The following is a 20647-nucleotide window of genomic DNA, read 5'->3' as shown; positions in this document are numbered from 1 at the left end:
GATGTGAAGAAGTGACTCACTGGGAAAGACCCTGATGCTGGAAAAGATTGAAGGAGAGAGGAGAAGGGGATGACAGAGGATGAGATGGTTGGATGGCATCACTGACTCAATGGACGTGAGTTTGAGTAAGCTCCGGGAGTTGGTGATGGACAGGGACGCCTGGCTGCTGCGGTTCATGGGGTTGCAAAGAGTCAGACATGACTGAGCGACTGAACTGAACTGAGCTAGAGAACTGAAGCTGGAAGGGCTGCATTTGTGAATATTCCTTATGAGACTGAGAGAAATTCTGAGGAAGTTGATATCTGGTTCTTTCTCAATTTAATTTTATTTAGATTTAAATATATTTAAAGAAGAAGATTCACAGCTACAGAGAACTAGTGGTGACCAGTGGGGGAGAGGAAAGGGAAAGGGATAACACAGGGGTAACAAGTTAAAGGTACCAACTATTATACATAAAATAAACTACAAGGATACACTGTACCACACAGGAATACAGCCAACATTTTATAGTAACTATAAATGGAGTTGTTGTCGTGTGTTGTTGTTGTTTAGTCACTAAGTCTTGTCTGTCTCTTGCAACCCAGGGACTGTAACCTATCAGGCTACTTTGTCCATCAAAATTTCCAGGCAAGAATACTGGAGTGGATTGCCATTTCCTTCTCCAGGGGAATCTCCCTGACCCAGGGATCGAATGCAGGTTTCCTGCATTGCAGGAGGATTCTTTACCATTTGAGCCACCAGGGAAGTCGATGAGAAGAGTTCTCACCTTCCAAAAGCATTTAAAAGAGCAACTATTTCCTGTCGAGTGAGTTGGAAGCCTTTAGATGGGCTGTTCTCTGGAAGCTTTTGGATTTCTTTTTCAGAGAATAATATCTTCAGGGCAGTTCCTAAACCCTGAGTCTAAAGAAAATAGTGATAAACTTGTAATTAAATTCACATAATAATAATTGCTATAAAAGTTTAAAGAAACATTCAGTCATTGTGATGAGAAGGTAGGAAATTCAAATGAACTGAACTTTTCACCAAAATATTCAGCTATGCAAAACATAGCTTCTACTTCTCACAGATTATGCATATGATAAATTTATTGAAGCTGTTAAGGAAACCTGAAAAGTTTCACACCTTTTGGATACATATCATACTATTCCAAATTACTAAAATGCCATTTTTTTAACCAAGAAAATATCACATTAGGATCAGAAGTGTTCAATATGTAACCTTGAAAGCATTTTTTCTAGCCCCTAGCAATTCAAAACTTAGAAATCATTATAAGTTCTTAGTGATACCTACACTTAGTAATTTCTCAATTATTAGCACTAGAGAAAAAGAAAAATCTGATTTCAGTGTAGTCACCATTAAAAAATATTCCATCTCCTGATTTTCTATGACTTACTATCATCTTTGTAAAAAGATGATAGAAAATATCAGACAAGCCTTTTTACACTGAAATATATAGGGAAATGGTCCTGCTGTGCAGACTTTCCTATTTTGTGATTAAGGACCTCCTCCTTCTGATCACTAATACCAAGTCAGTGATTAAAATTTGATAATTAAGTTTTTTATATGATTATATTTTACCTTCTAAATAGGTATGTAAAATACCAGTACAATCTATTTATAATCACCCAACTTCAGGATGAAATCTGACATTGTACCAACAGAAAAAGATATAATAAAACCAAAATCATTAACCTAGAATAGAGAAAAAACAACCTTATACACATACATATGACACACTAATTTTTTTCATAAATAGCAAAACCACACTTTGGATCTCTAATTCAATGAACAATGAAGACATTTTAACAAAAACTTTCAACTTCTCAGTGCAGAAATTTAAGGTTAGTAGTAGCTTCAGAACAGAAAACAACACACAAACCTGTAACTTCCCCCATAATCTGCATTTGTCACATCCCACACAGTCCATTATACGGGAGATATTCTTGAAATGTAACCGGAATTCCTCCTAATGTGCAGAAAATATTTTCATTCTAATTAGACATTAAAAACTAAACTGCACTTGTCTGAATTCTAAAAACATTCTGAAGCTAATTAATGAATGAATTGTGATTTTCAACAATGAAGAAAATCATCTGCAGTTGTACAGCATAGCATGCATATGAAATAGCTAACATTAATAGCATTTTATAAAATTCACTCCACATATTAATTCAACCAATTTTTTAATGAGAGGCTACTCCATGCAAAGCACCAACATGTTCACTGTGGGGGACACAAGAGTAAATCCTGCATGGTTTTTACTTTGAAGGAGCTTAACTGCTGCTTCCATTTGGTATCTGCATACAACCAGTGGCAAATACATATCTACATTATCTTTTGTTTATTTTGGATGCACTGCTTTGTGTAAGTGTAAATCAGAAGGCTAGTCCTGGAACAATGATCAGTTCCCATGTCTCTCCTTAGGGCTACCCCATGTTTGTGCATGTGCTCTGTCAGCATGGACGACCACAGCGTGTGGTCTCGCAGTCCCCCACATTCGCTAAGGCTGCTTCTCCGGGGATGCTCACTTACTGGATCCTTGAATGGTGCTGTATTAGTTTCCCACACAATTAGGTAACTCTTCTGCCTGTGATCTGTGCACAGGTTTCTGTGACACTAAGGTCAGTCTCAGCTTCTCTGAGGACAACACTAACTAAGAGAAAGTTTCCTAATCCTTTTCATTGGGCAAATGTAGAAAATAAACATCATTTTATTGTACTGAGGCAAACGTTTCATTGCAAAGAGCTGGAGTGAGTCACCTGAAAACTCTGGCCCATCTGCCCAAAGTATTTGGAGGAATGTGTAGCTTGGCCAAAAGAAAGACAACAGAAACATTCCCAAAACTCCTTTGTGCTCTCATAGAATTCTCATGCTTTGGAGCAGATGGAAAATGGATTTAAATTCTCCTTTATATACCTTTGAAAAGTAGCAAACCAAATTTCCAGCATTTTACACTTTAAAAGCTAGCTATGAAACTTTAGTCTGGTCTCAATCTTACCTTCCTCATCTATAAAAAAAGATACATAATTATAGTTGTCTTGATCAAAAGTATAAAATTTATATAAACACTTATAAAGTAGGAAGCATTAAAAAATGAATTAACATTATGTTAAATACCATAATATTAATATACCTTTAAAACAACCATAAATCAAAATAACCTTCTAAAACTAAAATACAGTGTGGCTAAACTACTTCATTTCAGAAATACCAAGCAACTCTGACTAATTTATTCATTCTTGTAGCATGTCTACATCTAAAATATCCTGGGGCCAATTATGTTTCAGAATTCAGAATTTTTCAGATTTTAGAAATAAAGTACACAACACTGTTTATTATGAAACACCCCAATGGAGTATATGGCAACCCCTTATAATATCAAATATATGATTGTTTTTGTAGCAAAATGTAATAATAGTCATACAAAGCAGAATTTTTTAAAAAAAACACTGTAGCTATCTTTACATCAGTTCAGGTTAGACTTCCTTGGTGGCTCAGATGGTAAAGCATCTGCCTACAATGAGGGAGACCCAGGTTCAATCCCTAGGTTAGGAAGATCTCCTGGAGAAGGAAATGGCAACCCACTCCAGTATTCTTGCCTGGAAAATTCCATGGACAGAGGAACCTGGCAGGCTACAGTCCATGGGGTCACAAAGAGTTGGACATGACTGAGCGACTTCACTTTCACTTTCTATAACTATCTTTACATCAGTTCAGGTTAGGTTTTGCTAACAAATTAATTTGCACCAAACATAAGAAAAATGTTCCAGTGGTTGGAGCTTTTGGATTTCAGAATTGCATATAAAAAATTAATAGTGCTATAGTAGAAGACTATTTGCCAGTCCATTTCAAATACTTTTATCAAACTGTAAAGTGAAGTCGCTCAGTCGTGTCCGACTCTTTGCGACCCCATGGACTGTAGTTTACCGGGCTTCTTCGTCCATGGGATTTTCCAAGCAAGAATACTGGAATGGGTTGCCATTTCCTTCTCCAGGAATCAAACTGTAAAGGTATAATGTATTCCTTAATTACTATAAGCCAGTGGTCCCTAGCCTTTTAGGCACTAGGGACCGATTTCATGGAAGATAATTTTTCCATGCACAGGGAGGGGGGATGGTTTCAGGATGATTCAAACACATTACATTTATTGTGCACTTTATTTCATCAGCTCCACCTCAGATCATCAAGCATTAGATCTGGGAGACTGGGGCCCTCTGCTGTAAGCAAATGAAAATGAAAATGAAGTGCTCCTAATGTGATGTTTCATAATATTCCTAAAATATAGTCTCTTTCTGATATACCAAGTCAACAGATAATTTTTGCCTTATATGTTAATCCATAAGTACAAAAACATAATAGTTTGAAAAACTAATAGTTCATAAAATAAACTTTTGAAAATATGCTATTAAAACACAACCAGTCAGCTGCTCTCCACTCTGCCCACCAATCAAGAACTTTTTACCTTTAACGACTTGGCCCCCTTTTTGTCACCTGCAAACATGGATTTCTCGTCAAAGTGCATGGGAAAGGACCTGATGAAAGGAAAATATGCAATAAAACTTTTCGGTCAACATTTTTAGAAAAAAATTTTAAAACGCTGCCATCCAATGGAACACTGTCTTTGTCAGTTCTAATTCTCTTTTCCTAACCAGTTTTCAGGAGTCAGTTTTTGTTGTATTTCAAGAACTACCTCATTCAATTACAGAGCGGAGAGTTTCAGATCACTGATAATTCAAGTCTTACTTTGTATCTTGAAAGATATTCAGTAGAAGGGTTTTTGTGTCAGCATCTTCTTGCACATTTCCAGTGTAAAGGTCGACAATTGAGCGCTCAAAGTATGGGGCCACTTTTGATAAAGCTCGAAGCTCAATTAAATATAGGAAGTACAGATTCTTTAGCCTTCTTGGGCCTTCTCCCTTGGTCTCCACAGGGTCAAATCGGCGTTTAAATTCTTTCATGTTAGGTCCCCAGCTAGGTTTACCCCAGGTTTCTAAAAAAGAAATATATTATGTACTTTTAATAAGATTTTTTTTCTCTAGAGAATATATTCTTTTCCCCAACAATTTTTATACTAATAGAAAAAATGTGATTACCTTCCAAAAGATAATTTGCACACAGATGTAAATTAATACTAGCATGAAGTCCCGATATAAGCTTATAGAAGACTCTTTTCTCCAGACATAAACCTAGTCAGAAAAATATTGAAAAAGAAATTACATCCATTTAGATAACAGAAATACTGAATCAAGAGGATTTGGTATGCAGGCTTATTTTTAAAGTTAAGATTCAAGGACATTAAAAATAAATCAAGGAACAATATAAAATAATTAGTTTGAGATTCTCTCACTTATTTTATTCTCACTTATTTTATTAGCAGATAAAATAAGATTTTGACTTCAGCATGGAGGTAACTGAATATGATAACTTAATGCAGAATAAGATACAAATGTCTGGACTTCTGAAGATCCAAACACTCGAGCAGATGCACTTGGTTAAAGTCCACATGTTACCCAGAAGGCAATAGCACAGATACTTTGTGGTTTAGGCTAAACTAAAGCAGACATAAAGTCACTGCTTCGGCTTAACAATAGCTGTTTCTCCTTTTCCCTTCCATACAGATGTCTTATTTGAACCTACTTGATAGTGGAGGAAGAAGAGACTGAAACTGAATTCTCTCCTTCTTCTAGATTATTATTATTATTATTGAAGCCAGGCCCTCAGCAGTGAAAGTGGGGAATCCTAACCAACAGACCACCAGGGAATTCCCCTTCTTCTAGATTCTTTATTGTGTCTTATTAATCCTTTGTCCTGGATTTCTCTACTTAACTATGTGTTCTGCTTCTCAGGAGCCCAGACCTAGAGAACAGACATCCAGCCAATAAAAAAATGTGTGCTATTTACTATGCGAGTAAAACCACATCAAGATGGAGTTTAGGACTGTTATGGAAATTTATCTTATGTAGCCTTCTTAAGCCCCATAGGCTTTTGCTCAAAACAGAGGTCAAGATGATTTCGTCATCCTATCCTACCCCTGCCTCCATTTAAAAATATTTTCTCTTATTAAGGGAGTAATACATATGAATGTACTTAATGCTATTAAGTAAAATTTGAAATGCCCAAGAAAGTAAATTTTATACTATATTTTCCACAATAAAAAAAGAACAATATTTTTAGAAAATATTCTTTATAGAAAATTTTTAAAGTAAAAATGCAAAAATTAGTCTTTAAGAATCCATCAGCTCCAGAACAATGAGCTTTTTCCCTTTTCTACCACTCAACAGAGTTTGTTTTTGTCTTTTTTGCTCCCCCCCCCTCCCCCGCCTTGGGGAAAAATGGGCTCCAACATTGAAAACTAAGAAATAATCTCATTTATATGCTGAAGGCTTTTTAAGACATTAAGAGTATGTATGTGGCTTACTTTGTATCTTTTTAGGATCTTTTAAATCTTCAACTTACTTTCCCTTTGTGTTCTACAACAGATGGCCCTGAAGCAAGTAGCTTCTAATAGGAAAAAATAATTATTTTGAGATTTCATTCCCTAATTCAGAATTCTTCCTAGAATATTCTCATTTCATCTCATGGATAGAGTGTGTGTGCATGCTGAGTCACTTCAGTTGTGTCCAACTCTTTGCGACCCTATGAACTGTAACCCACCAGGCTCCTCTGTCCATGGGATTCTCCAGCTAAGAATTCTGGAGTGGGTTGACATGCCCTCCTCCAGGGGATCTTCCTGACCTAGGGATCGAACCTGAGTCTCTTACGTCTCCTGCGATGGCATGCAGTTCTTTACCACTAGCGCCACCTGGGAAGCCCCATGGATAAAGGTAGAAATTAAATTCTATTTTGTGGTTTCCTCACAATAAATAAAATTAAATGCAGCATTTACCTCTTAAAAAAAAAGCATATGGCCAAGTTTATGGTAACAAGGGATATAAATAATATGAGTAACTTTGATAAAACATTAGGTACTAAATTCTCCTGTAGTAAAACTTCGAATCAAATCTGTTATCAAGTAGCAAAATGATCAGATTTGAGATTCACTTTTTCTTCCTTTCAACCTAAGCAGTAAAATATCTAAAGATAAGAGAATGGAAAATAAGCAAAGCAAAGCTCATGAAAATTCATACGCCTAAAAATGAGAACATGAAAAACTAGGAGGCAATTCAAATTTGCAAAGTCCACAAAGCTCCTAAAACAGGGATGGGTGGTAAGTGGGAAGGAAGGAAGAAAAATCTGTGCTTCCGTAAACTGAAAATTAGGCAACTTCAAGGAAAATCTTAACAACAAAAGATGTGCCAAGTGAATGCACCAGAAGACATACAATACTCTTAGCAGGACAGTGCTGGAGAGCTGACCCCCGCCTGCAGTCTGCTGCCAGGTCAATGCCCAGCAAATCCAACTGCTGACTTTAGAAAGTGGTTCTCCTCTTTCTCTTCTGGATTTAATTTCATTCAAATTCATTTTCACCAACCAAACTACAGGACAACAATATATAATTTTTTTCTTACAAAAGATTTACTGTAATACTATTATTTGGCATTTGTACATTGTTTAGTGGTTCTCAAAGCAATTTTCACAGGCATCATCTACACTCACAGTGTAGGTAAGCTGGATGGCTATTGCCACTCTCGTGCCCCAGATCAGCAACCTGAATCTCAGAGAAATTGAGTCAGCTGCCTACAAATGGGAGTGCTCACTGAACCATGTATCAATGGACTCCCATCAATAGGATACTAGGAGATTCTGGGGTGTATAGTATATATTCTAGAATTTGACACTGCCCATAAATTTCATTCTTATCCTCCATTACCCACCTCTTTTGAACTAAATGCTATTTTTGTAATTGTACTTTTAGAATAAAGCTAATTAAACAAAGCTAAGCATCTTTTCCCATATTGGCCATTTGTCAGTGTAATTCCTAGCAGTATTTGCACATCGAAAAGAATTCATTTAAAAAAGACAAATCCCATTCATAATATAACATGACTAACACACATAAGAATCTAGTATATTGGGATCTATATTACTTTATGCTTTAGTTAGACAGTTTAGACTGTATGTTTAAACATGTTTAAAATCTTCTGAATTCAAATTCATCTCCCTTAATTTCATATACAAAAAACCCCACTTTCTTTCAAAATGAATGTCTCTACTTAACAAACCAGACTTGCATAACGCTTCCTAGAAAAGTAGTTTGGATGAGTATTACATACAGAATGGAAATAAGACTGGAAACCACTTATGAAAATGTGATGACCATATCTGCCCTGTGTATTTCCATAACACTGGTTTTTAGCTGACCAATATCCTCAACATTTTCAAATAATTTTATCCTAAACTACAATAACATAAAACATGTTATTTTCTTTCAAACACTGTCAAGATTAGTTGTCTAGGTAATGAATCCTAAAACTTACAAATATATACTAAATATATCTTTTTGTAAGATGCCAATATGTTTAAAATGTAGACATTAGGTTACCTTCTAGCCATGTGTAGAATGATTCTCCTAAAAAACAAAGCAAAAACAATCAAAATTATATATACATATTTACTTAAAGGCTTAAATATCCATAAGATTGAAGAGAAACAATCTTAAGTTTGCCTTTGATGATAACAACCATAGCACTGTTCAAAACTTCCAGAAAAAAAGTGAATTATAATTAATACAAAAATCAAATTACTAATTATCCTATTTTTCCTGAACCAGTAAAGCTACATATACTTCCTTAATTATCTAAAAATACCAAGTTTCAAGGGATAATACAAAAAAGTTCTCTAGTTTTCAAGATAATTCTTCAGAAAAGTTAATGACCAGAATATGAAGCGGCCTTACTATGTGTACCATGCTAAAAGAACTAATCCTAGCCCACTATTGTTCTGAGTGAAAAGAAAAATGGCAGTCAATAAGGATAAAAATAGTTAATATACTTCCTAAGTTACCCATCCTTATTTCAATTGTGAACAGCAAAGCATGAGGATGAAAACTCAACACACAGATGGTTGAGCAAGGAGTATAGGGGATAAATTAAGATGGTGGGGAATTACTTTGTCTCCTGAGTCTTCACCCTTTGCAACAACACAAATATGTTCCCTAGAGATTCATTCATTCAACATGCTCTTACTTAGATGATACCCTTACAAATGATCCTTACAAAGGATCATTCATTATCTCACTCATTTATTCAGAAAGCCCCAACAGTTAATAGCAAAAGTCTAGCTTCCAAGTTTCTCAACAATCTGTCCTCTACTCATCTTTCTAATTTAAACTACCCTATGTGAAGTCTTTCCAACTGCTAACAGGGTCTCCCAAAACATGCCTTGGTTTTTGCCTTTTCAACTCCTTGGTCCATGCTGTCATTCAAGTAGAACATACTATCCAATTCTACCGTCTTAAATCGGTCCATTATTTGTCCATCTCAAATGCCACCTTTCCCAGTAATATTCCAAGTGAGATAGGATCTATTCCACCTCTGAACAAACTACTACATCATTTACTGTCTGTACTATGTATGTAATAATTCTTTATCATCTCTTATGAATAGTGCTTATCATTACTACTGTACATATTTTTAGCTCCTAGAGGAAATATATGTTTTATACATCTTTCCATCCTGTACAATGTGTACAATGCTCATCATGGTGCTCCTGAACACAGCTAAGTAAATGAAATAATTATTTTGGCTGTTTTGGGGCATGTTATAACTGATATTCATTTAGAAATCTGGAATAACCTACTGTTGACAAATTATCATTCATCAGATTAAGTGTAATAATGATGACTGAGGTTATAAATTACAAAATCAACAAGAATATAAAGAAATCACAGGACAAATATCTGATAAAACTATTTTAATTTCCCTCCATTTCTTTAGAACATATTCAAATAGATCACAATAACCAAAAAATAGGGGAACTTGGAATGTGATCCTGTTTCTACACTAAATATGTAAGTAGAATGGTTGTTATACTGTTTTTAACATAGGGTAACTTTGAATTATATATATTAAAAAAAACCTCTCATTTTTTGGGTCGCCATTGATTGGTAGTTCTTTTCTGAAAAAAATAGGATAAATACTTTTGAATTAAAAACAGGAAAAAATCAAATTTTGATCATTAAAGACATTTCTTCTACACTTGAAGCAAACATAAAATGAGAGTTTTAACTCACCATCATCTTCTCCTGAAAGATAAAATAAATAGACAGGCTATCAGAAAATGTCTTCCACAGTTCAGATTCCAATCCAATTTATTTTAATATGCAATTAAAACTTACTGTGTGTTAAACTATTAATCATACCATTAACTTTGGTTGGCTTGTAGTTATCCTACAAATAAGACTTAATAAGAATAAAAGCGAAACAGCACAAGATTTTCATATATGTTTTATGCAATAAATAGTATCAGAGAGCAAGTAATCATAAAAACCACTAGTTTCAATAATTAACAAATATACAAAGTTACTCCTTTAATTGTTATGCACACAACTCTTTCTGAACATGTGTTTTCAGACTGGAGCACTTTTCTTTCTTAAATTACTGCTCCTCAGCACACAGTCATCTGAATAAAAGCCCTTCCCAAACTGTCATCAATGCAAGCATCCTTGCAGGTGCTGTGGGACTGCCCAGACATGGGGAAGAGGCCAGAAAGATGGACTATCGGGTTCCACAGCAGCCCTGCCTTTATTGGCTTTACATGTGGAATTCTGACATAAGATTTATTTTTGAAAAAAAGTTCTGTTGCACAAAAACTGTTCAAAAGCTAGTTGTAGAAGCCCAGCTGTTACAGCTCAGGAATAGCGTGGAAGAAACATAGTTAAGAATATTAAACAGCTGTTCATCAACAATTCATAGTTTGAGTGAAGAAAGCTCATCAACAGCATTAGCAAGAGCTGTTTCATTACTTCCTAGGGTACCACCATCACCTGGAACCCATTCTCTCCCTTACCCAATCTTTTGTCTCCCTCTTCTACACTTGTTTTCTCTTTTCTGCTCCTCTTTCCTCCCTCTATCTTCTTTTCTGAGCACCTTCCTTCCTCTCCTCATCTCTTCTACAGTTTCAAGTCTTAGTTTATCATAACATGGAAGGGAAATGTTTCTTAGGATTTGATGCTTTTATTAAATGAACAATTGTACTTTCTGCTTTACAAGTGATCCATATGATCTTCTTTGGTGGCTCAGTGGTAAAAAATCTGCCTGCCAGTGCAGCAGACACGGGTTTGATCCCTGATCTGGGGAGACTCCACATGCCATGGAGCAACGAAGCCTGTGCGCCACAACTGCCGAGCCTGTGCTCTAAGACCCGGGAGCCACAGCTACTGAGCCCTCGAAACACAACTACGGAGCCCCAGCACCCTAGAGCCTGTGCTCTGCAACAAGAGACCCAAGCACCACAGCCAGAGAGCAACCCCTGCTTGCTGCAACTACAGAAAAGCCTGCACAGCAATGAAAACCCTGCACAGCCAAAAATTAAATAAATAAATAAATAAACATTTTGTAAAGAGTAAGTTATTATAGAAAAGGTCTGGAAGGATACCTTCCAAACTGTACTATGGAAGAGAAAAAGTGTGGAGGCAGGTAGGAGTGGGGGGGAGGGTGTCCTCTTTTTAACTTTGTTATTTTTGTATTTCAATTTTCATAAAATCTTACATAATAAAAACATTTAAGTTGAAAATAAAAAAGCTATGAAGTAAAAGTAGTAAAAAGAGAGAAAGGGGAGGAAGCCATCCACATCGTCTTCATACTCCAATTACCTTGTCCAGGCAGTTTCAGAATCAATTTGGGGAGACTATATGCCACACTGTGACAGAGGGCACATCTGAGAGCAGTCCATTCATTCCACCTTCCCAAATCTCCCTGGTTTTGAGAAATGCCTAAAAAGATGAATCTAGACCAGGAAATTCAAGTTCCTAAATCAATCCTGGTCTAAAGAAAGCATTCAAATATCAATCACAGGGCTGCTCCCAGGGTTTGGGTCCTCACTGAGAACAGATTGAAGATATGCCTAATAATTTTACATTGAATAACCTCCAACTGTGTATGATACAGCTGTCGCATAGGACTGTAATACCAGCCATGTATGTGATTAAAATATTTTTCTAATAAAAATGTAATGTTTTCTCATATCCACATTTTGAAAAGTAAATGGTATACATGCATTAAGTATATCAACAATTTTGCTTTGTTAATGTGGTTCTACCGAAACAATAAGATTCTGTTTAAGGGCAAAAATATTTTATACTGCTTTAGTTTTTTAATTTATATGAACGAAATTACATAAAATGGGAAATTTAGTTTCACAGAAGCACATTTTCTGCGCTCAATAGCCTGATGTGGCAAGTGGCAACCTAACTTTCTGGTACTTCCTTCTCTACATCCTTCTGACTCAGAGTGTTGTGCACAGATCAGCACGTGGGCATCACTTGGGAGCCTCACCCAAGACCTACAGAATCAGAACCTGGTATCTAACAAGGCTCCAAGGTGATCTGTATGCACACTAAAGTCTGAAAAGCACAGGAGGAGCCACTGGTTCTCAAACTTGGCTGCATGCTAGAAGCATCTAGAAAGCTTTAAAATCACCAACACCTGGATCCTGATTCCAAAGATTCTGACAACTGGTATGGGCTAAGGCCTGGACATCCAGATTTTCAGGAGTTCCCCAGAACCTCTAATATATATGGATTACTCATATTTCTAATTTATTTTATATAAAGCTCCTAGTTTAGGGCCTGGCACATATCAAGCAGTCAATAAAGGACAGTAATTACACAAAACATGTGGAAATCTTGACACAACTATGAACTAAGCTTATTCTTTTAATCATTCAAATTAGCAAATATACAAAATAGCTGAAAATTTTCTCAATACATAATCACAAAGGTATTTTGTAAACAATATCCAAAAACATGAAAATATATGAGACACCCACCTCGGCTGGGTGCCAGAGGATTTAAAGGACGATAAACAGATCGAGGCCTGAAAAAGAAAAGTACAAAATTCAAACGTAAAGTGGTTTGACATTTTAATGTAATTTTTCCCAAAGGAAACAAATGTTCCCTTTCTCCCACCTCCCCTCTAGTCAATCCTCCTTCCCCCCCTCCCTCCCCCAGTTACTTGAAACAGTTCTCTTCATAGATGCTGTTCCACACTCTCCACGCAGAAGACCCTTTATAGCCGGTGTAGCGCTCGGGATTCAGCAGCAGGTCTACATACTGGGCAGCTGGAGACCGCTCATCTGGACAAGAAACAATTCATAAAGACATCTGTATGTCACCGTCTATGCAACGCTTACCTTACAAAGCAAGCAGGGCTTCACGAAAGTTAGGGAAAGACTGCACCTTCAAGTCGTCTCCAAGTTACAAGGCAGAGTGGTGAGCACACCTGCGACTGTCCTGTACCCAGGATTTATAATAACGTGAGCTTAACAGAGAAAAAATAACTTCTCCCTTTTTTTTGGATGCTCAGTGATCTTTTAAGTAATATAACATCCCTTACCTTAATTAGAGGCACTAATTACTTCTTAAGTTTAAACCACCAAGACTGAAAAGACCTAACCAAATCATAACCTGTTTTAATATTTCATGTGTTTGCCCCCCTCCATGTATACAGCTACCTAAACACATACTTGAGACATGTTAGTGCATATTATATTTAAAAAGATCTCTCTGTTACTCTCTGCTTGGGCTTAGGAAGTAAATGGTACAATAACTTTGAGATTCAAATTTGATCATTCAGAGTTACACCATGTTCTAGTAAAAGAAAAAGTTACAAATTTATTTTTACCAATGTTAATATATTATTTAACATATTAACTGGTTAACATATTGGTTAGTAGGCACAACTTCAAGAACTTATTAGCCCATTTAAAATTAAATAATGACTTTCCATGTTGAAACCCAAATGAGTATTTACTAGATCTCCACTATTTGGAAAATATTTTGAGAGAGATAAAAGGAAAAATCATCTTAATTATTGAGGTTCATATTTTGGGTAGAAAAGGGAAATATAGGTTTTCTTACCTATATAAAAATTATAATGACTATGCTTCACAAATCTATTCTAATAATACTTATAGGCTGAAGTGCTATGTATGTTGGCACAGATGTATTCTTTTATTTATATGCTTCCTACTTTTTATTGGCATGGTACTAATCAATGACATTAATATATAGTCACCTGACTTGAAACAAGACCAAATATGGTCATTAAAATATAGTCCCTCTTAGTTTCATTACCTGTCAGTCAAAAATATTCCCTGGCCATTCAATGACCATAGATTAAGATTATCCACAAATCTAAAGGGAAAAAAAGAGCATCCTGACACATGTCTTCTGAGAACTACCTGGTACTTTCATGATGTAGGAAGAATACAAAGATAATTTCAACTTCCCATTAGTAAATGAGTGGTATCTCACAGATGATGGAAACATGATTTTTAAAGAATACTGGTTCTATTTCTAGCACTAGCATTATACAGATACTCCACTATGTAAATTAAGGCATAGAAAACAGTTTATTTGTAAATGGAAGAACAGAAACTGTCTACGGACATTTCTTAATCAAGACTTAAGACTAATTAATGTTACATTTTTAATTTTAATTTAATTAATTTAAAAATTTTAATTAACAAATTAAAATTTAAATAATTAAGTTAATGAATTTTACTTTTATAGTAAAATTTTAAAAGCTTTATAATAACTAATTTCTGTTAATTATTTTAAATTTCTTTCAGCCATTCTTAGTTCACCTTACAAAACTGAGTTATGTATACGAACTTAAATACTAATATCATAAATATATACTCATATACATATATTCCATATGTATAAAGTACATGTGTGCACAGACATAAGCCTACACTTATGTAGAGTCATCTATGAATGTGCAGATTGAATTAATATCACCCTCTTCACCCAATTAAACCAACTAAACAGTAAAGAAAAAAATCCTTGGATTCAGATATTAAAGTATATGGATTTAGAGTATACTTCAAGGGAGTAGAAAGTCACATGAGCAAAATCAATTATACAGGTTTTAAAATTAAGTAAAACTTACATTCTTCATGTTCTTAATGTGTATTCCTTTAATTCAACCAAAAGTTGTTTTAAAAAATTTAATACTTTTTCAAATCATGAAAAAGGTGGGTTTTGTTAACCTATATAAAGGGTTAGCAAACTATGGCCCACAAGACAAGTCTGGTGTGCTAATATTTTTGTAAAGAAAGTTTTATGGGAACACAAGTCTTGTTCATTTGCCTATGTACTGCTTTCACACTATTATGACAGACTTGAGCAGTTACAACTGAGGCCATGTAAATTATGGTCTATCTAATATATATAATATTTATGGTCTATCTAAAATATTTACTATCTGCCCATTTACAAAAGAAAACGTTTGTCAACTCCTGACCTATATTGACAAGAATTTCATGACATCCAGAATGAAGAACATATGTGGGAAAAAGCATACACAGGTTGAGGTGCCCTACAAAACACACCCATTCTTACTCCTGGGGTCACCTGTAACATGATGTTAATTAATTTGTTCCTAAACTAGAATTTCTTTTCATTTGTATGACTATCATTCACTCAGACAGTTCTCTTAGATCCCTAATAAACCCTCCCCTCAGAAAGTTTTGTCTTCTTCCTCCCTCTACAAACCTGCTCCAAAGCTATTCCTTCTGACTATTCTAACAATTACCTAAGGATTCAAAGAATTTCTGTTCAGTCAAAATACCTAATTCTGTAAGTTTGTCAACTTGAACTAATATTTCTTCTTCCTCCTCAAGTACCACCTTTTATCCGATTGAATTTTCCTTTCACTGCTCTAATTTAGTATTATTGTTCTGAGGCTACATTGCATTCTCTAGCCCTCCTGACCCATGTATCTCTTAAAACGTAATGGTTGCACAGGCCAACTTAATATGCAGGCTTTTTGCTTATGGGCACAGATCAAAAATATTAGGTTACAGACTCAGGACTGAGCCCACAATATTCTATCTCTAAAGCTACCCCAAACTGCGATTAAAACATAATTTCCTCAGTCAAGGAGAAACTATAGTTTATAAAGCACCCAAGTAATTTTGATATACAGCCAGATTTAGAAACTCCTGTTTCAAGCAGTATTTTTAATGTATCAATGAATCTGTTGAAAGGGGGAAACTAAAAAAGTAAAAATCCATCACATTATTTCGGCTATTTATGAACCAACTAGGACTCCCCTGTGGCTCAAAAGGTAAAGAATCTGCCTGCATTGCAGGAGATCTGGGTTTGATCCCTGGGTTGGGAACATCCTCTATAGAAGGGAATGGCAATCCACTCCAGTATTCTTGCCTGGAGAATCCCACGGACAGAGGAGCCTGGTGGGCTACAGTGTGTGGGTTCACAACAAGTCGGACATGATTGAGTAACTAATACTACCATGTGAACCAACTACTTCAATCAACAGATATGTACTGGGAATGAACCATAGCCAGGCAGTGTTCTAGGCACTAGGGACAGTTATGAACAAAAAGACAAAGTCCTTGCCCTCCAGCGGCTCACAGTCTAGCTGAAGACAGACAATAAGTAGCTAACTAGCGTCTCACACATAGTTCTCAGTGCTCTGAGAGCAGGCAGCAATGCAGACAGAGAGGGAAGGTGGCTGCTCTTTTATGACAGCAGGTTCTCTAATGAAGTGACATCTGAGCAGACCTGAGGCAAAGGAAGCAGCAACCCGTGCATAAAAAACAATAATAAAAAAATAAATAAATAGAGAGGGGTAGGGAGAGCAGCCTACCTTAAACCACTAAATTATTTACAAACCTACTATTTGATTTATAAGGATCATCTTCCTTTCAAATAAGAACAAAGCCAAAAACAAATCAGCAGATAACAGGGGTGTTTGGCTATATTCCAATACACTGGGGTGAACATTCTTTAGATTTTTTCTTTAATCTAATGATTTAGATTACTGAAATAACAATGACACCAAAGCTACTCTGATGGTGTTTTTTTTTAATTGTAAGTGAAAAAATCTTTGGGACACACATGAACATTACTACCCAGAGGAAGTGGTAATCCAACTAGTAGCATGGTTTCACATGTTTAAGACCTACACAAACTATAAAAACTACCAGTTATTTTAATTATGTAATCCTAAAATTTTTTAAAGATGATTTTATGTAGGTAGCCATGTGAGTGCTTACCCAGGTACTTGCTTTGATGAGACCTTTGCCAATTCTAAACATCACAACAGGGATATTTTATGAATTTGACTATCACTATATCCAAAAAAACTTTGTTCAGATTTCTTAACAATTTCCTTGCTGAAACCATATAAACTGTGGTAATAACACTCCCTCTCCCAGTGTCTCCTCAATTTACTATAACATTGGAGAAGTGCCCTGTAAGTATCCCATTACAGACTGTATTAACAGCACAATTCTACACATGAATCTTTTAAAAATTTTTAGAAAGCAGACCACTTTAGATGCTTTAAAAATTCAGAAGAACTTCTGCTGCCTGTTAATTATGCATGCCTGAACCTCAAATCCTTTTCCACTGCAAAAAATATAACAATACCAAGGTAAAAGGTAAAGAGAAGCCGAATGAATTGTGCTAAACCTATGCAACACAATTATTGGGAGTATTCTCCTGTAGACAAAAGATCTGGAGACACGTCAGTTATCTTCTGCTGAAAGAAATGGTAGTTACTATTGAACCCTGACGGCCTGACTTTATTCCATTCCAAACAGGGCTGTGGGGATCAAGTTAGAGTCCTCTCCAATATTGGAAGGTGTCTTTATGTTAGTTTGTTGAGACTTCCAACTAATTTCATTGTGAACATTTCTATAATATGGTCACAGACCTATAACTAAGAGGCTTGAATTAGAGGTCCATAGGAGATGGGGGTGTCACAATGGAAAGAAGACATGTGTGGGAATGAGATCTAGGATTGAATCCTGACTCAGCTCTTGCTACTGTGTGATCTTGGGCAAGTTTTTAGTCTTTTTGAGACTCAGTTTCCTCAGATATAAAATAATACACACCTATCAGTGTAGTTGTAAAGCTAAGAAATGATGAACTTAAGGCACTTAGTACAAGGCCTGGAATACCAGTTCTTAATAAATACTATAATAAGATCCACATACAACATCCTGTGTATTAAAGCTATAACTTTGACTGTATTTTCACTGATTTAAGTATCTTAAAAGGGTTAAAGTTAACATAATGTAATTACAATAGTTTATTTTATTACCATCAAGTTCACAAAAGTGATCCTGTGAATCATCATATCTTGCCCAGTCAATGAAAGCTTCTTTGCTTTGATTACTAGGGGAAGGAGGAATAAAAGAGAAAAAGGATTAAATTTGGAGTTGAGAATACACTGTATTCTAGTGTATTAAAAATAGATAATCTGAGATCACTTCTTCATTAATTAGATAGCATTACAAATTCAGTTAGTGGTCACATGAAGCAATGATTAAAACAAGTGATATGAAAGACAGAGATATTAATTTCCATGAGGGATTTTTACTTTTTAACTATATTAAAACTATTTTAGGCCTAGTTCAATGATGATTACTTAGACCAGAAGACTAATTTACAAATACATATAAGATTCAATTAAACACAAAACTCAAGCTGATCTTTTCAGTTGACTTAGAAATGAAGTAAATATGTATTATTTTTTCCTAAGTAGGAATTAAATTAACTTTCAAGATTCTTTTAATTAAATTGCTTCTGTACTTATATTATATTCAAAAATACTAAAAAAAAAAAAATGCATTTCTAGGATCTTCCATCCAACACCCCTTAGTAACATCAATGTCACTTTTATCACACTGTATTATTCATTTTACACATTATCTCACATTTAACAGAAATGACAAGATTTCTGTCCAGGAGAACTGATAAAGGAACAACTACACTCAAAATAAACCCTGGCCTATATTTCCTTTAACAGATATTCAGATCTTCTCGATCTTAAATACACAGTGGCAGCATATATAAGAGAAGTATTATTACCCTTCTTTACTCACTACACAAAAAGAAAAAAAAAAAAGACAAAAAAATTATGTACTAAGTATAAATCAGGTATTCCTAAATGTGGTACTGTCATAGCCAATAATTTATTTTGCATTTGAGAAGCTGCTGCATAGCGTAATCACTGTATGACGTATGTAAGGCTGTCTGCACTACAACCACCTTACCAATAAAAATCTCCAATTTAATTTACCATGGAATTTTCTCCTATGGGAATATATAATTAAATAAAAGTTAATAAAAAAATTTATACCATAAGTGACTCAGTTGAAATATATGATGCCATAAAACAAAAATGCCTAAGTTCCAGTTACAACTAACATAATAACTATAGTCATGTTTAATCAGATAAGTCTTCTCCTGAAATTAGTAAGGAACAAAGCAATTTTGATATAAATGCCTATTTTCTTATTAGCAATATGACTAACTTAGAGGAACTTTTAGTACCTTTATCTGATGAGGTTTTCTAATTGTTTCATCTAACCCTTCCTTAAAGCCATGGTAGCAGAAAAGATATGGAATACTAATCTAATGCTAATAGAGCTGGCCCAGTTTGGTTTCAAAATGAGTTGGAAGGAAATTTAGAGATCATCTAGTCCAGCTTTTCTAAAAAGTCAGTTTGAAGATCAATGCCACAGTACTTACAGAAGAATTTCTTGGGCTTAACCTAGGGCTTCGTATCAAGATGCTGCTGTGAGTTAAAGTAGTCATCTTTAAAGTGGGAAATGGGCAGGAAGGGATGGGATGGAGGGATTACACAGGGGCATGAGAAAACTCTGGGGAGTGCAGGTATAATTATCTTGCTTGTGCTGATTTTTGTGAGTGTACACTTGTCAAAGCATCACACTGTACATTTTGAATAGGTATAGTGTATTGTATGTCAATTACACTTCTATAAAGCACTACTGGTGGTCAAAGAAGTTATGGGATGAAGAATTCCTGCACAGTACTACTAGCAGCAATATATTTTGGTACAGTCATTTTGGAAAACCACCTGGCAGTTCTTAATTCCCTGGTGGCTCAGTGGTAAAAAAAAAAAAAAAAAAAAAAAATCTGCCTGCCAATGCAGGCAATGCAGGTTCAAAGATTCCTCTGTGGAAGGAAATGGCAATCTACTCTAGTATTCTTGCCTGGGAAATGCCATGGACAGGTAAGCCTGGCAGGCTATAGTCCGTGGGGTCACAAAAGGATTGGACATGACTCAGTGACTAAACAATTTCTCCTGTAGGTATACTTCTCCACAGGAATGCATACAAATGTACGACCAAATAGCTACCTAAATGTTTTGTGAAATGGCCAAAACATCCAGCATATTATTCAACATAATGTTGCATAAAATAAGCCAGATACAAAAGAAGACACACTGTATTATTCCACTTACATAAGTTGGCAAAACTAATCTTTGCTAATATAACTCAAAATCTTGGTTGACTCTGGAAAGTGACAATGGCTACGAAAGCACATACGGCGATCTCCTGGGTGCAAGTACCTTGTTCTCGATGGTGGCTAATGGAGTTGGTCCACTCTGGGAAGTTAAATTGACTTTTATACTTGGACTTGTATACTTTATTATACGTGTGCTAAACTTAAAAGTTAAAAAAATTAGTAACTATGGTTCAACAA

At 35.4% G+C, this 20647-nt stretch overlaps 1 protein-coding gene across 2 annotated transcripts in view; it reads right to left on the bottom strand.

Moving 5' to 3' along the window:
• ERO1B (endoplasmic reticulum oxidoreductase 1 beta) overlaps positions 1–20647 on the bottom strand; it is a 62697-nt gene that overhangs the window by 7245 nt on the left and 34805 nt on the right. The window contains exons 6-15 of one of the 2 annotated variants that reach the window (XM_065922253.1): positions 18237–18310; positions 13113–13233; positions 12928–12974; positions 10172–10183; positions 8483–8509; positions 5094–5186; positions 4744–4990; positions 4463–4532; positions 1880–1966; positions 767–900 (exon numbers count right to left, since the gene is read on the bottom strand). In XM_065922253.1, coding sequence (XP_065778325.1) covers positions 767–900; positions 1880–1966; positions 4463–4532; positions 4744–4990; positions 5094–5186; positions 8483–8509; positions 10172–10183; positions 12928–12974; positions 13113–13233; positions 18237–18310 — 912 coding nt within the window. The remainder of the gene's footprint in view (positions 1–766; positions 901–1879; positions 1967–4462; positions 4533–4743; positions 4991–5093; positions 5187–8482; positions 8510–10171; positions 10184–12927; positions 12975–13112; positions 13234–18236; positions 18311–20647) is intronic. The other variant, XM_065922254.1, reaches the window with a different exon arrangement.

This window comes from Muntiacus reevesi, chromosome 2 (genome assembly GCF_963930625.1).
Source record: "Muntiacus reevesi chromosome 2, mMunRee1.1, whole genome shotgun sequence".
NCBI lineage: Eukaryota > Metazoa > Chordata > Mammalia > Artiodactyla > Cervidae > Muntiacus > Muntiacus reevesi.
This window is presented reverse-complemented; position numbering and strand designations above follow the sequence as displayed.